General features: G+C 31.2%; 2 protein-coding genes across 4 annotated transcripts in view; both read left to right on the plus strand.

The window, feature by feature from the left end:
- Nucleotides 1-51: 51 nt before the first annotated feature.
- Nucleotides 52-11,083, plus strand: LOC127063929 (tyrosine-protein kinase Src42A). 2 transcript variants are annotated; one of them, XM_050994278.1, is made up of 6 exons: nucleotides 52-697; nucleotides 1,983-2,104; nucleotides 2,193-2,356; nucleotides 7,642-7,963; nucleotides 8,083-8,421; nucleotides 8,504-11,083. In XM_050994278.1, the coding sequence occupies exons 1-6, from the start codon at nucleotides 339-341 to the stop codon at nucleotides 8,710-8,712; spliced, it is 1,515 nt and encodes a 504-aa protein (XP_050850235.1). In that variant the 5' UTR covers nucleotides 52-338; the 3' UTR covers nucleotides 8,713-11,083. The 2 variants fall into 2 exon arrangements, with proteins under 2 accessions (XP_050850235.1, XP_050850234.1); XM_050994277.1 differs by having other exon boundaries at nucleotides 54-697; nucleotides 7,636-7,963.
- An 850-nt stretch (nucleotides 11,084-11,933) lies between these two features.
- The window catches only part of LOC127063936 (ras-related protein Rab-23), a 7,952-nt gene continuing 1,885 nt past the window's right edge, over nucleotides 11,934-18,000 (plus strand). Inside the window, exons 1-4 of one of the 2 annotated variants that reach the window (XM_050994288.1) lie at nucleotides 11,934-13,386; nucleotides 16,040-16,161; nucleotides 16,680-16,842; nucleotides 17,694-17,773. In XM_050994288.1, coding sequence (XP_050850245.1) covers nucleotides 13,354-13,386; nucleotides 16,040-16,161; nucleotides 16,680-16,842; nucleotides 17,694-17,773 — 398 coding nt within the window. In that variant the 5' untranslated portion in view covers nucleotides 11,934-13,353. The remainder of the gene's footprint in view (nucleotides 13,387-16,039; nucleotides 16,162-16,679; nucleotides 16,843-17,693; nucleotides 17,774-18,000) is intronic. The other variant, XM_050994289.1, reaches the window with a different exon arrangement.

Consider the following 18,000-nt stretch of genomic DNA (forward strand, 5'->3'; position numbering starts at 1 on the left):
ACGTTTCTCGAGTGGAATACGCCCTCTGCTGTACGACATTTAGCCGAGGCCATTAACCGTTCGGATAAGTTCGGGTGCGAGCACGAGCTCGTACGAAAGTTACATTCCGTTGGGTACCTTCACCATGAGTGTTTTCGCCCGTCCGTCGGTGTCTCGCGAAAAATCTAGTTTCCCTTGTTCGCATTACCATATATAATGCTAAGATATTGATGTACGAGAATCAGACGTGAAAAACGTCTAAGTTAAGCCCGAGTAATGAAGTGTTGTATATCGTAAAGGAGAAGCAACAACAGTGAAATTTATATCCTGAAGAAGTTAAGAAGTAACGAAGAGCAAACATGGGGAACTGTTTCAGCAGTAGCAGAGATCCGGATAAAGACAACTCTGATAGGATAGGCAATCCCAACATAGATGCTGTGGTATCGCCAACTAGTCCAGTGCCAACACCACCTCCTGATCCTATAAGGCCGGTCCCACAAATTCCAGATGCTAATGTGCCAAGTGCTAAGATATTCGTAGCGCTTTACGATTACGATGCTCGTACAGACGAAGATCTCAGCTTTCGGAAGGGTGAACATTTGGAAATACTCAACGATACCCAAGGAGATTGGTGGCTAGCCAGAAGTAAACGGACTAGAAAAGAAGGCTATATACCTAGCAATTATGTTGCTAAGTTAAAATCGATAGAAGCTGAACCGTAAGTAATACGAACTATTTATTTGTTTTTCTTTTGAGATTAAGAATTAGAAATCATGATTCGATCGACATTTTTACCTCGATTTTTTAAACACGATCGTTCGATATCGTTGTCGTATTAGTTCGCTCGATCTTAGGAAGTATGAATAAGTAGTTCCTTCCATTCCATTCGATTTGTACTCTTTAAAATGCAACTCGCAAAATGTTTTACAGTTATCTATTGGAATGGACAGTGCGATTGGCATCTTTCATAATATTCAAATTTAATAACACTGTGATACAATGAATGTTGTATAAACGTGGATCGTTGCATTACCCGTAAATAGTACTGTGTTTTCTTTGTTACATTTTCACCTATTGAATTTCTCTCTGTATAATAGCCAGCTAATATGACCTTGCTTTCACCAACAGTATTTCTCTTGCCTCTCCCAGCCTTAATAGTTTGGTTGAGCACCTCTGTCTGTTAATCAGTGAAGATAAGCACTACTTCCTTTCCTTTTTTCCCTCTATGTTTTTACGTGTATAGAATTTAATATATATGTGTATGTATACACACACACACACACACACACACATATATATATATATTAAATTCAGTAACGATTCCATCACAAATTATTTTATATTTTTGTATTTTTTTAAACTGTAAAAAGAGTACTATTGTTTATGGCATTATTTATTGCTTGTTTATTAAATTTATAATGTTTGAGAATCCATAACAATCGAAAGTGATAAAAGATAAGAAAATAAAATGATGGAGTACGATGTTACTAAAAAAGGAAAGGTATTTTTTTTTAGAAATCAAGTTACAAGAACAACTACTTCTTGAAAGTACTCCAGAAAAAATTGTCGCGTTTCTTTGTTTTTCTTTTTATTTTATGATTAACTAATATTGTTATCGTATTATAAATTCTGTAATATTATTTTAATAATATTATCGATTTTATATATTTATAATAGAAGATTAAATAATATGTAATGTAATGGAATGTAATGTAATGTAATGTGATTTTTATTAAATATGTACACAGTGATAAATACTATCTATACTCGATGACTATCTATCTATATTCTTTGAATGATGATCGTGTTTATGACACATAGATACGATAATATTGTGTTATTATTACCACATGTATAATTGCATTAATGCGATCTAATGAAGTAATTTTATTACATTTTTTATATTCTCATTGTTTCTATTGTAATTATATTTTTTATAGATTTTTTACTTATTGCCGTATATTCGTTTATAATGTGGTTTTTTTTTTGTATATATTTTTTAGGTGGTACTTTAGGAAGATAAAACGAATTGAGGCAGAAAAGAAATTATTATTACCAGAAAATGATCATGGTGCATTTTTGATTAGAGATTCCGAAAGCCGTCACAATGATTATTCTCTTTCAGGTAATATATGTAGCGCTAATTATATTTAAGAGAATTCTTTTAATTTTTAACTTCCGTCAAATTGATGTAATATAAATTATATTTGTAGTACGTGATGGAGATACCGTCAAGCATTACCGCATACGACAATTGGACGAAGGAGGCTTTTTCATTGCTAGGCGGACCACATTTAGAAATCTTCAAGATCTTGTTGAACACTACAGTAAAGATGCCGATGGATTGTGTGTAAATCTCTGTAAACCGTGTGTGCAGGTAAGGAGAAACAAAGTTCAAATTTGGATGAATCATGTGAAAGATTTTATTTTATTTAAATGGAGTTTAGACAGCTTGTTGCATGTCAAAAAAGAGGTGTTTCTCACAGCATTAAAGATTGTACTAAAAGATTTTCTTTATTGGTTAAATGCACCTTCTGTTTGACTAATAAAATGAAAAACATTTAAGAGATTTCTACAAACAGATTTCTATAAGAGAAGTTTGTTATTTTAGATTTTGAATAAAAAGAAAGTACTTTTGTAGAAATTTCTTCATATGGAATGCAAATACAATTTTGTAATTTATTAAAGTGAAAAAGTAAATATTAGAGCATGTTTTATTTTTAAAAATGTGGTTATAATATTGGTAATTTTGTGCTTTTTTAGAATAATTGCAAATGGTGAAGCAAACGATTTTGCTTACAAATTAATGCGTGTGTTGTGTAGATTGATCATATTGTAAATTTTTGGTATACTGTCTAAACTCCAGTTGAATTCGCTTTAAAGCCAGTCTGCTCAATTTGTAACCCAGTTCGAGAGGAGCATTGACAGTACTATATCCAAATGCTCGTATCTCTTAACTGATATTCTACAAAGAACATAAAATATTGTTCAAAGGATAATAAATTTCATGTTATTAGAATGCTGTGGCTGTTTCATACATGGCTTTGCATCATGCATACACTATTATATCAGCAAGACAAAAAATTCCTTATTGCATGCTTTTTACAGTGATACAAGACATCAGTCCTTATTTTATATACATGGTGTTACTGTGTGTGTGATACAGACAAAGCAAACTGTAGAGAATTTCATATCTACAAAAATGTTAAAAAATGCAATTATATAGAATTTAATATTTTCGGAAAGAGGGAAAATTTATTATAGCTCATAGAATTATAGATTTACCAATTAATAAGAATAAATGATATTGTATTTATATGAAGTTAGACACATTGGTCTATCTTTTGAACCTCTCGAACCAGTACCGAGTAGACTGGCTTTATGCATATAGCACAAAAATATTTTAATTTTAAATTGTATTTTATTGTTAAAAGAGTTATCTATTCCTACAGACTATTTAGGGCAATCCAATAAAAAATGCATGTAAAAAATATCAGAATAGAACCTCGATCATCGATAAGCGAATCAATCCAATCTGTTTCTGTTTATTTAATGTTTTACAAGTTCCTGTTTCGTTGTTCCAATAATCGAGGTATCACAATATTAAATACTTCTTCGATTTTAAGCAGAACTATTAGTGATATTAAATCCACAGATTCATTTTTTTTCTTTTTCTCTTTTTTTTTTTTTGATAGCTTATTTTAAACAAAATCACTCTTATGTCTACATAATGTAGTATACATCTCTCAAAGTTATAAAAAATCTACATAATATATTTAATTATGTAATAACACTTTAGATATATTACAGTTATAAGGAAATCGAGGTTTGAGAACAACATAGTTTCATTAAAATGTTTCCACAAAGTTCGATATTTGAATAGAATTGTGTTTGTTTCTCTGTTATTGCTTGCCCTACTTCCTGCTGGATTTTCTTGGTAAATTGAATGTCCCAATATAACATAACATGTCATTTTTTCTTCTTAACGCAATTACTTTGAATCGTCTTCTCTACACGTACAGCACAAGCCTGTCCTGTATGGAATTATGTTCCAAAGGCATTAGATTATAAGCATTCGGCTGGAAACTTAATTCTTTTCATGATTCTTTATGTACTTTATTGTACATCATAGCTTTTTACATAGTTGTTGCACACAAGCACATACAGGGACACACAATGCGCTTAGGCGCTATTTACATGGCACTGTTTCATAAGTTGAGACAATTCATAGAATTACCAGTGATATTTGTGTGCATAAAATATTTACCAAATGCAGGGTATCTCAGTGACATTTTACTCTGTCTGTATACTACACGACTGTCCATTACATTTAATATATTATCACAAAGAATAAGAATATCACTTATGAAAGACTACATCTAATATAAAAGTGTATTATAATTAAAAGATATATTTTTTTATATGTACCTGAGAGACTCTGCATAGTGATTTAAATTCATGAGTTTCTTATAAGACTGGATTTTTAATCCATTGACTCTTATGCACTGTTCCTAAATTATTATAGTTATACATTTCTAAGTACATTTTGTAAGAAAATTTGAATATGTTACAATAGCACAGGTACTGATTACTTCCTAAAAAAAAAAGAAACAAATATATATATATATATATATATATATATATACACATCATAAATAAAAATGTGTGTGCTATGGAAGTGGATTGTATGTATATGTTCCTGATATTATATTTCATATATGTTATATACATTAGCATCACACATATGTGGGAATAACTAGTAAATTATATAATCCTATTAAATCGTACGTCACTTCGCATGTAATTAGATAATTCAGTATTTGCCTTATTTGCTTCATATATAGTAGCAAAGATTTTTTGTTTATTTATATGTTTCTGCATTATCATTATATTATACTTTTTATTAAGGGGACTGACCATTTTTTCTTCATATTTATTCGGAAACATTAATTTTTTATTTTCTTCTTCCTTTAATGAAAATATTTCGATACGAAGTTTGTCCTTATCTTTTTACATATATAAACATATTGTAAGCTTGCAAAAAAAAAATATTTGATGATATTGCTTTGACATTAAAGCAAATGATTAATTAACTTTTATAAATAGCAAAGATCTTCTTGCCAAGCTAAATTAAAATTCACAAATCCAGTTTTGTTACATACATATATAAATACATAAGTAAGCATAAATCCTTTACAAGGTCTATATATAATCGTATCCGATTGGTATTTTTATCGTTCTCGATCTGTGATCATCTTTTTAACAGGATTAAATAGGCTCATTGAAAATTCTCAGGCATGTTTAGTATGGTGCAATTTATATATCTTCCTAAGCATTAAAACGCAATGCGTTCTTCCAATAGATGACCTCAATAGTTAACAATCTATCTCTATCTCCCTTTCTCGTTCTTCTCACGTATATTGTTGAATAATTTACAATATAAAAAATAACAAAATTTTCAAACAAAGTATGTCAGCGAGGAAATAATGAAAATATTATGGGCCGCTGATGAAAGCGTTCCAAGTCATTTGAGATATTAAAAATATTTTGTAACGTGCTATTCTTAACATTAAATTGCATAAAAGAATTATTTTTCAAGAATAAATATACTTACTACTTTTATTTGTTATCTTATAAAAAAATAATTTTGTAATAATCCAAACTAGAAATATCAAAATATTTTAAAACAATAATCATCAAATAATCATTTCGTAATTCATAATCATTGGTTCATATGTAGAATACATCTAGATAAAAAAAAAATAATAATAAAATAAAAAATAAAAAATAAAAAAACTATCTGCAATAGGTTATGGATAATCGATAAATAGCGTGAATAATTAACGAGTACATTCATACTCTTTTATTTTCAATATATTTATTGTCTTTCAAATGAAACACACACACATACACATACATACATATAAATACATACATACATACATATATATATATATATATATATATATATATATATATATAAAATAAATAGGATAATTTTTTAATGGAATATTGGATAGAGAACATACGAAGTACAGTTCGAATACGTCGCAATAGGTGTAAATAAAATTTTATTTGGTCTATTATTCGCGCGGTTGCACAAATAGTGGGGAGTAAAATTGTTTTCAGAGAACGTTTATGTGTGTGTTAATTCTTTCTCGCTATAAAATATATACGAATGCATGCACACTATTAACACCATGTTATCATGTGGCTACTGACGTTGCGGTTTTTACGGGCCATTTAAATTACTCGAAATACGAGTATCCTGTTTACGAAGAGTTTCAATACCTTTGTGCATATATCTATCTATTCGAACCTCATTTGTTTAACAAATTCGATCGATTATTTTATATACATAGACACATACACACACACACACAATGATTCTTATTCGATCGTTTAATATCGAATAATAATCGTAGATTCGATTAGAATTTTACCAACAATTGATCGATATCTTTTGTTATCGATATCATTCGATTATTTATGAAATTCTTACGATATATTTTTTAAATATTTATTTATATTAATAATTTATATATATATACATATATATATTTATTTATTAACAATTATAAAGATGCTTATTGATATTCATTCCTGCATACAACGTTGGCTCCTCGTAACTTCCATGTAAGTAATCTAATTTGTTTAAGGATGATGAAAAATTTTAATATATTATTCTGAGAGATATTATCCTAATTTTGATCGATATAGTAATATGATCTTTCATCTATATATATATATATATATATATATATATATATATATATATATATATATTCATCGTTATTGGATGTGAAACAATATATGATTTGTTAATTATTTCGATATAAAAAGTATATATATATATACATACATACATACATACATACATACATATATACATACATATAAAAAAAAATGAATGAGAACGATAAGGCACACAAATAATATAGGTGATTTTGCTTTAAGATTTTTTGCTACTAATACAATCTATTTCTGCTTCTCTTTGTTGCTTTCTATATCCGCGTTTTTTGTTGCTGCATTGTGTGAACTTTTTCGATCGTTCTACACTTTTAATTTAGCCCGACATTATCACGTTACGTAATTCGATCAAATCGTTGTTTTGTAATAGTATTAGGTATACTACAAGGCCTCTTTATAATTTTCTAGTATGACGTTGTGCTTTTTTTTTCCAGTTTAAACATTCAGGAAGATGCTTCTAACATATAATATATTCTTGCTGTTTCCTTAAATTCACAAGATTTTTTCTAATCTGCAAAACATAAACACACACACACATATATATAATTAGGTAGTCCCCTTAAAATCATTAGCAAGTTTTTATTCCATGCAATAGATTTTGCATTTAACGCGTAGTTGTGTATAGCTTGAGCCACGTTATTAAAGATCTTTTATGTAGGTTTTTATGGGATACATATTGCTTACAAAATACATATCGAATACTCTGAGTTTTTTCTTTTTTTTTCTTTTTTAAAACTGTCAGAGTATTATACTCTTTCTAACACAAACAGTTTTTATTCTGTCGGTGGAGAACTATCGAAGATTATTCATAGAGCTTTGGTATTGATACAAAGAGGATGCATTTTTGTTTAGAAAGGCTTTAGAATATGTTAGCCATTGACTGGCCCGTATCTGGTGTGTTTATAGGTTGAGAAACCTGTAACGGAAGGCCTTAGTCATCGTACACGAGACCAATGGGAGATAGATCGTTCATCCCTTAAGTTTTTGCGGAAACTGGGACAGGGTCAGTTTGGAGAAGTATGGGAAGGACAATGGAATAACACGACACCAGTAGCTATCAAAACTCTTAAACCAGGCACCATGGATCCGAAAGACTTTTTGGCAGAAGCACAAATTATGAAGAAACTTAGACATGCAAAATTAATTCAGCTCTATGCCGTGTGTACAATGGAAGAACCAATTTATATTATCACCGAATTGATGAGGCATGGCAGTTTATTAGAATACTTGCAAGGTAATCTCTTGAATATAGATACATTTATATATATATATATTGTTTTTATTGTTTCATTATATATATATTTTTTCTATTATGCAATGGATTAATTGATGATAAGCTTATTTTCTTCATAGGAGTAAGAGGAAGAGCTTTGAAATTACAGCAATTAATTGATATGGCTGCACAAATAGCCACTGGTATGGCGTATCTAGAATCACAGAATTATATTCATAGAGATTTGGCTGCGCGAAATGTTTTAGTAGCGGATGGTAATGTCGTTAAGATAGCAGATTTCGGTTTAGCTCGACTGATCAAAGAGGACGAATACGAAGCTCGTATAGGGGCACGATTTCCAATTAAATGGACTGCTCCCGAAGCTGCTAATTACAGTAAATTCAGTATTAAGTCTGATGTATGGTCATTTGGTATCCTTCTTACTGAACTCGTTACTTTTGGAAGAATACCATATCCAGGTACTGCGATATACTTATATCGCTATAATATTTAAACGTTTATTCGTAGAACACGTTGGATAATAATTATTATTTTCCATAGGTATGACGAATGCAGAAGTATTAAACCAGGTAGAACATGGATATAGAATGCCTTGTCCACCTGGATGTCCAACGGCACTATACGATATTATGTTAGAATGTTGGAACAAAGATCCTATGAAGAGGCCGACGTTCGAAACTCTTCAATGGAAACTGGAAGATTTCTTCACAATGGAGGGATCGGAATATAAGGAAGCATCTGCGTATTGAGAAACCGAAGAAGACATTTATAATTTTCAGTTGGCTTCGCACGATCGTCGTATCATTCGTACAATGAACGATATCTCGTGCTTCAATAGTACTTTATCGTCGATAGACGAAAAGTCCAGAGTTATGATGAGCATTCATTCGAGATATGAATGCTTGTGATATTTGAGAATATAGTACACTTTATAATAGAATATTAGGGGTCTTTTTATGTTTTGTTTTGTTTTTTTGTTTCTTTTTTTTTATATACACACACATTAAAGATAAATGGTATCATTTATTTTGCTAGTAGTACAATTAATTATTTCTTTTTCATTTACGTATTCAGGCTGCCATAAAATGATATAACGAGTTTGTCAATTCGCCAATTCGTAATTTTACAAGGACATTGGCACTTTGATAATTTTTAGAAACAGAAATACATGTTACGTATTATATATATATAAATATATATATATATATATATATTATTTTAGATATTAACATTAAGAAAACGCGTATAAGTGTAGATATTAACTGCCTTTGACACGACCATGTGTAGCGATCAACGATTATTATTATTATTATTATTATTATTATTATTATTATTATTATTAATAATATTATTATTAATATTATTATTATTTTATTATTATATATTACATCATCGTGTCGTCATCGTCATCATCGTCATAAAAAAGAAATTAATTACGTGGGAAGATACATTTAAAATAGGTGATGTTTTTTCCGTAAAAGTATTGTGAAAAGACAAATCTCTGTCAAATGTTTTGGCAGTTTTTACTCGATAAACGAATGAACTTTTCATCCAATTTTTGACGAAAGGATGGCCTATGAAAGAATTATTAAAGTACTATTGAAGCACGAGGTACCGTTCAAATATAATTGGTACGAACGTTGTGTATCATTCATATGACGAATGACGCCTCGTGCTTCTAATTGCAAATTTCATATATGACGGACCATAGTCCATTAAAGATCATTCCTTCTTCTTCTTTTACTTTCTTTCTTCTTCTGCTTCTTCTTTCTTATACTATAACGAATTAGATTAATTCTTCTACTCACAGATTTTAATTTGAGTGAAATGTATATAAAGAGAATTTTATTATTATGGATTTTGAAAATTCAGAACGGTTGCAACTGGTCCGTCCAAAACAGCTGACGATAACCTAACGAAAAGTTCTTTTTATGTCTACATTAATTGGTGTGTATTCACTTTTTGTCATAATTCGTATATATCAAACGTAAAAAACATAATACACACATACACACACACACACACACACACATACGAAGTATTTTAAGACAATGCAAATAATCTTAAAGAAAGATAAAAGAAACAATAACAATAACAACAATTACAACAACAATAACAACTACAACAAAACCTGTTTTTAAGTGTTCAAAATAAAAAAAAAAAGAATTAACAAGTTAGTCGTCTTCTAAGATCGACCATATGAAAGTTTACAAGAATTTACCTTGAATGTCAATAAGCTAGAATTATGTATACTGTTGATGCATGAACAATAATTATTGGTGGGTGTACCTTTTGCGAAAGGTGAAGGGTAAACCACATAGATTTCCAAGATAATTAGAGCGTTAACGTTCGTTTACAAACTCTTCTCATTTGCATATTCGTGCTGACGCAGCTATAGATATTTAATCGTTCGTTATATTCAACAACATTCTGAAGTATTTTTCATTTTTATATATACACACATTTTTATATATATTGTACTTTTACGGTTTTATTAGTCGTTTTACTACAATTTTCACATAAGATCTCTCTACTTTAACATTTTGTCTTCCTTCATTATACATTTCTTCATTTCCTCGCTGTTATTTGCGCGCAGAAAACATGCGTGCTCTACCCGAACGAGTTGTAATAATAATAATAAACATTTCCAACGAGATGAACGATCGTCTCGTTGTGGATAATGTAAAACTATGGGATAATTATATTTAAGGGCTTCATGTGTAAACGCGTTGGCGGGAAGTTATAGAATCGACGAGACTCATTGAATGCCTCTAGAGTATATAAATTAAATACCGATGCTTTGTGTATGCTTTATACTACTTATTTCCTTCGTTTAAAGAAATAGTCTTAAATTTATATACATATATAATGATGCCTTTATAATATTTTAATTATTTAGTAATCTCCTTAGAGAGAGAGAAAAGAATTTATATAAGTAAGATTATGTGTGTAATATGTTCTTATAGTATTTGTACTATTATTATTATTATTATTATTATTATTATTTTTATTTTTATTTTTATTTTTATTTTGTTACGTACGATGGAAAAAGAAAACAATTGAATATCGTTTAAATTATTACATCTATCTATAAATATATATATATATATTTTTCTTTTATTTTTTCCTATCTTTTTCTTTTGTTTGTTTTTTCTTCTTTCTCTGCAAAGAATCATCTCAAACTTGTAATCTAATATATGACATCTATATATAGCACTATAACAAAAATATGTATTATGTTTTTACCGTTCTCTCTCTCATCCCAACAATACATACGTACGTACATAGATAAAAATCGATTCAAGTTTATCAATTTTATTGGTATTTACAAGAAAAATTATTAATTATCGTTTTATCGATTTTTATAACAATTTTTAAAGAGTGTTTATACGAATATCGTTTGAAATATGTATCCATGAGTAGTAGTGTCACGTGACCATTGCGTAATAAGCGAGTAGCCAATCAGGTAACGGTCGCCATGACACTTTCCTTATTTTTCTAGCGTCAGCAGCGTCGGTCGGTTTAAATTCAATGAAGGAGCAGCTAATTAATATTTTTTAATATTATAATAGTTAATTTTGCACATTTTTCATTTAAATTATGCGATGGTCACGTAAGTAATAATAGACATTTTAATAAATAATAATAAAATCCTTTTGCATGATATTAATACTTTTTCATAATCGAATCGATCGTGATTCATAATTACATTCATACTGTGCGTGTAAATCATTTCGCGCACTAATATTTGTTTTGAACGATGTATGAGTATTACCGATGTATACGTAATCGTCTTTACGAAAAAGAAACGGAAATCAGTTTATTACGCTCGTAAATGCAAACAGTGGTTCGAGCTACAATTATCATTCCAGCATGTAATACTCGTTAACGGATTAATGGAGTAAACGCGAAGACATTGGAATAATATTTCTTTTCTATAATTTATTTCAATTATATGGGTCTCCATAAGCAGCAACCTCCACGTGGTGAGACCTGGGCACTCGGTATTGCTTACGTAAAATGATATCTGTAATATTATCTGTATAATTGTATAACGTAAGCACTAGCGAGCTAATGGCTGCATTTAGATTCTTGTTTTTCTTTTTTCTTTCTTTTGAATGATTCAAACTTCTAAAAATGTAACGAGAAAATTTGTAATATACTTCATCGTTATTATTTAATCATTATTAATATTATTATCAACGTTTTAGTGCAGATCCAGCATCGATAAGGTAGAAAACTACTATCGGAAGAGGGCTCTAGTGAATCGAACGGATTCGCCCTTCAAGAGAGCCATCTTATTTGTCATCGTAACTCGTCTGATTTTCTCAGGAAGTCTCGTTGAAATAATTTTAATTTTTCTTTTTCAAAACATTTATTAGAAAATTTAATATGATAATAATGATATATACATGTCGGTGAGATCGAACGATGAAAATTAGAAAAAGGATATAAAAAATGTAACCTATTACGGTTAATAACATTATTTGGTTAGAAGTTTTCTTTCAGGTGAAATCACGACACTAGAGAACAAAAGAAGAAGAAGAAAAGAAGAAGAGGAGGAAAAAGAAGAAGAAAAAAGAAAAAGTAAAAGAAAAAAAAAAAGAAAGATCATCGTCCGATGAAGAAGAAAAGTAAGTATGGAGGACGTCCTCCTCAAGGTTACAGGGTAAAATCGCATCGAGGCGTGGTTGAGTCGCTAGAAATGTCACTAGGCCGTGAAGTCACCATACGTTTAGCTATCATGCTGCCCGTTCGCAGGAGCAGGTGCTTTTCTCTACAGGTGTTCAGTCGATCGTAGACGCGCGCAGTGTTGTGCGTTGCGCTCTTCCTCTTGGAAGCAAAAATTTGGTGCTTACGTTAATTTCGTTAGTCCGTTCGTTTAGTTAGAGGCAGCTCGTCGCAAGTTTACCCTCTTTGTGATATTGAAATTTGTTTTTTAACTAACAACTTAGAGAGAGGCAGAGAGAGAGAGAGAGAGAGAGAGAGAGAGAGAGAAAGAAAGAGGAATAGAGAGAAAGAGAGAGAGAGAGAGAGGGAGAGAGAGAGAGAGAGTAAAGAACTATCTCCTATAGATGAATATAATAGATAGATAGATAGATATATAGATAGATAGAAAGAGAAGGTATATAGGAACGTAGCAGGAGGTAAAACGCTGCGCACAGTAGCGTCGAAATCGAAATAACGCGATAATGAGGCGATCGAGGCGCGACGACGTGGCCGATTTGGTCTATCGAGAAAGTTGCGATCGTCGATGGTGAATCTTAGCTCCTCCTTCGTCGAGAGGAGGACGAATTTACGTAACGAAGCGAACGGAAGAGGAGAGTTCAAAGAAGAGGAGGGCACCATGTATCGTGGCTGGATATTATGCTAATCGCGTTACGGTCAGAATGCGGGAGGAAGAACTCGAGTTATCGCTCAAGGTAAACGAAACAAATATAATTTTTTACTTTGCAATTTTTTTACAATACCTACATACGTATGTATATCTCGTTTTATATTACTTCGTTAATTTACGTATTAAGGTGTGTACGTCTATGTATGTGTCTATCTGTCTGTCCATCTGTAATTACGTTTATAAAACAGGAAAGAGAGGTGGATGGCATCTAAACAGGCCGGGAAAGCGTGTGTTCACCTTAAAGAAAAACGAACGCGTCTCAAAATTGTCTCCTTTCGTTTCATACCGGTTGCATGTGTTCATCCGGCTAAGACGTTCAACGTGGTAATCATAAGAGCGTGTCTATTTCAATTTACCGAGTATTAGCATAAGATTATTCTCATTATTCTTTCTTTTCTTTTCTTTTTCTCTTCATTTTTCTTTCTTCTCTCCCCTTTTTTTCTTCCCTTCAAATATATTCATTTTATCGGGAATGATGATATAAGATAATTTTGAAATAGTCATAAAGTTTAATTATTATATGTTATATCGTAGAATCGGCTCGAGAATTCTAACGTGTCTCTATCGTGAAATAATGCTTTGATAAGTCGTTGAACGTGCTGGCGATCGTAGAACCGTGACTTGAAAAAACTCGTTGACTTCGTTTCTCCAAGAATCTCCTTCTTTTTCATTTCTTCTTCTTCTTCTTTTTCTTCTTCTTTTTTTTTTATCCACAACGATATCCTTTAGGTTCGCGCGGAAATATGTGCGGTCTCTAATCGAAAGGGACGACGACGACAACGACGACGACGACAACGACAAGGTACAGTGGAGTTTCAAGGGCAAGGTTTCGAACGTGCGAGGGATAGTTAATGAGCGAGACTCGTAAGCCAGAGTTTTTCTTATCGGCACGCTCTGGCTAACGTGTTTCGAGTATTTCTTTGAAACAGATAATATCAAGAATATTTTATTTCTTTAAATATGTAATTCTTTCTTTCTCTTCTTTTTTCTTTCCTTCTTTCTTTCTTTCTTTCTTTCTTTCTTTATTTATTTTTTTCATTCGATTTGTGTCAAATTCAATGCCCGTCAAATTTTTTATACGTTCGAATGATGAAACGAATTTGAATTTATTCGAACGACACGATCTTATTCGTGAGAATTTTCATTCTTAAAAAAGCGAAACAAATAAATTTATCCCCTTTGAATTTGAATTCTTATCCGGACGAAAGAATTTATTCGTGTTATTTCGTAATTACAAATTAATACAGCCAGTAAGAGAAAAATATTTTCATTCATATATATATATATATATTCTTTTTTATTTACAAAAAAAAATAGAAGAAAAAGAAGAAAAATCTTTTCTTTTTTCTTCTTCCTTTCATCGTCTTCGCACGAATTATTATACTCGAAAGTAATACTCGCGGTGACACACTATTGATTTATAATACCGCTATGAAAAGTAGTCATCGATAAGTGGTAGAAAGTTGTCCACTGTATAAAATCGAAACGTACTTAAACGGATCGTAAAGAAGTGAACAAATTTTTTACTCGTGTCGAATGATCGTTCCTTGAGAACTAACAGGTATCTACTTTGAAGTTATTGCACATACCTACATCGAGTTTACAAAGTGGAATACTAAAAGGATCGATTTCTTTCGATTTCTCGAAATCACTCGATCTCTCGAGAATTAAAGAAACGAGATGCTGCCTTTTATTTTTCACTCCTTGCTAGGTACCTACTTTGAAGTATATTTTACATCGAGTTTACAAGGTGGGAAAACTAAAAGGATCGATTTCTTTCGATTTCTCGATATCACTCGATCTCTCGATCTCTCGAGAATTAGAGAAACGAGAAGGTGCCTTTTATTTTTCACTATTTGCCAATTATAATCTCGTTTCGTTCTAACTTGCTTTCTCGTTCATTAGAACAGCTGGCTTATTCTAACGCATTTTTTAAAGTTCTATTTTTCTTGTCTAATTCAAGATTATATGTTTTTAATAATAACGTATATTTTTAAATAAGTTTTCTTTTCACGAAAAGTTTCAAATCTTCGATGTAGTCTAACAAGCGTATCCACGAAATCGTTCGTTCGTTCATTCACGGAATTCCATTCGAGATCAAAGTGCGTATGCGTGTGCGTGTATATGTGTGTAAATGAGTGTGAGTATGAAAGTGTCCTATGAGATGAACCGTTAGACTCAGGTCTTTTGATCGCGTTAACGATGCTATTCCGATCGTCTAACGATCATGTTTCTTCATTCTTTTTTATTTTTTATTATTTCTGAATTTCCTTTCTTTCTTTTCTTTCGATTGCTTCTATTCCTTTTTAAAACTTCCTTTTTTTATTTCCTTTCAAATTGATAGCTCGTTAGTTAAGCTAACTAAATTGTGTGTAATTAAGAACTTGAACGAGCGATAAGATTGTAAGCGGTGGCCTTTAGGTTCGCTTTTAATTAGGTTCTTTCGTTTCTCGAGGGAATCGATCGAGATTTCAAATGGGGTGAACGCCCTCGTTTCTGGTGGTTAGAACGACGTTAGGATGATTCATTGTCCCTTTATAACACATAAGTATACGCGTGTGTGTGTGTGTGTGTCTATGTCTGTAAAATATCGATAGAAGAATGACCAAGTAAATTTTCCACTCGGCGTTAAATCGTGCTCCATCATTTCTTTCTCCAACAATTAAACGTTTCCGCAGGTGGTGATAGTTGGTAATGGCGCTGTGGGAAAATCTTCAATGATTCAGAGGTTCTGCAAGGGTACTTACACGAGGGATTATAAGAAGACTATTGGCGTTGATTTTCTCGAGCGAGAAATAGAGTAAGACATTTATATATTTCTTCTTCTTCTTCTTCTTCTTCTTCTTCATTCTCCTTCTTCTTTTTCTTTTTCTTTTTAATCTTCTTTTTTTTTTAAGTTCATTGTACTTGAGCGTGTTTACAAACAAAAATTTTGTCTTTCTTTTTTTTTTCTTTGCCATAAACATTAGATAAACGTTAGAATATATTTTTATAATTATATCGATGACCGATGGTTACGGAAAATTATTAAAATTAATTTCTTGGTCTTATTTTTGATTTTTTTTCGAAATAAACATTATCACGATCGTTAGAACGTATATTTAGAGTTATCCATTGATAAGTGTGATTACGAAAAAGATCTTGTTTCTATTTTATATTATTACTTTTCGTTTTCAAAACCAACATCTTTACGATCGTTAGAATACATTTTTGTGATCGTAACGATTCGGTCCACGATATTAATCATTTTCTTTCTTTCTTTTTTTTTTTTTTTTTATTATTAAGCTGACAAAATCTGTCGTTCTCTTTTATTCGCAGGGTAGATGGCGAAGACGTGAGATTGATGCTATGGGACACAGCGGGTCAGGAAGAGTTCGACGCCATAACGGCGGCTTATTATCGCGGTGCACATGCTTGCGTACTTGCTTATTCTGCTACCGATAGAAATTCTTTCGATGCTATTCCTTCGTGGAAATTAAAGGTACGTAAGTACGTAATGTGATCGAAGCGCGAGAAAGATTAAAAAGAAAAAAAAAGAAATAAAATACAAAATTAAAATAAGAAAAAGAAAAAAGAGGCGTGTCTTCCTTCTCTTTTCTTTTCTTTCTTTTTTATTTTTTAAATCGTAAAAATCATGCATACGGACGTATACATATGAATAGTTATAAAAGTTAGGGCGTTGAAAGAAAAGAAGTATCACGTATGTACATTACATACGAAGAGTACGATTATGTGCGAGTATGTATCTCAAAGAGAAGGATGTAGATAATCGCGTTCGTTCACGAGAACGAAGCTCGCGTTAGCTTGGACGCTTAATGCGAATCGACGAGACAGATACGCGTGTTCTCCATCCTTTCTATCTCCTTTCTCGGGGACGGATTGTGGTAGAGGAGGATACGCGTAACCGTTATCGTTTCAGTAACGAAGCCTTTGCTTCGTTTTACACCGAATTATCCGACGTTGTATGCCCCGTAGGCACTGCACCATAATACACACGAGCAACATTTTTTCTTCTTCTTCTTCTTCTTCTTCTTCTTTTTATCTTTTTTTTCTTTTTCTTTTTTTTTTTATCATACACCGTTATAACGAGGACGAGGTATCCAAGCTGAGTCATTTATTAGGCTGTTAATAATAAAAAAAAAAAAGAAGAAGAAGAACAAGAAGAAAGAAAAAGAGAAAAAAATAATTTGGGGATAGCTATAAAGTTGTGTACTTAAATCGAATTGTATATATTTCATATCTTCCTAATAATTTTCTTTCTTTGCTTATCTTTTTATCTATTATTTTTTTTCCCTTTTTCTTTTCTCTCTTTTTTTTTCTCCTTTTATTCAGGTAGAAAATGAATGCGGCGAAATACCGACGGTACTCGTACAGAACAAAATGGATTTGGTCGATCAATGCGTCATTGGTTTGTAAGTGAAAGAAAGATCCAAATTTATATTTATTTTCCTTTTATTTTTCTTCCGTTTCTTCTTTTTTCCACCCCTGTTATTTGAGATGCATTTGTTCTTTCGAATAACAATATTGCGTTTTGCTTATCTCGATATGTAAAATTTGTCCTTGGTCCATCTGCTTTGTTTCTTTTCTTTTTTCGTTTTTTCTATTTGAAATACAATAGTGTATATATATATATATATAT

This window comes from Vespula vulgaris, chromosome 5 (assembly GCF_905475345.1).
Source record: "Vespula vulgaris chromosome 5, iyVesVulg1.1, whole genome shotgun sequence".
In the NCBI taxonomy this organism is placed as follows: domain Eukaryota; kingdom Metazoa; phylum Arthropoda; class Insecta; order Hymenoptera; family Vespidae; genus Vespula; species Vespula vulgaris.

Excerpts from the sequence above, each read along its gene's own strand:
- LOC127063929 (XM_050994277.1), top strand. The coding sequence starts at position 339 with ATGGGGAACTGTTTCAGCAGTAGCAGAGATCCGGATAAAGACAACTCT. Across the intron at positions 7,964-8,082 it reads TTTATTAGAATACTTGCAAG|GAGTAAGAGGAAGAGCTTTG; the intron begins GTAATCTCTTGA and ends TTTTCTTCATAG. Across the intron at positions 8,422-8,503 it reads TGGAAGAATACCATATCCAG|GTATGACGAATGCAGAAGTA; the intron begins GTACTGCGATAT and ends TATTTTCCATAG.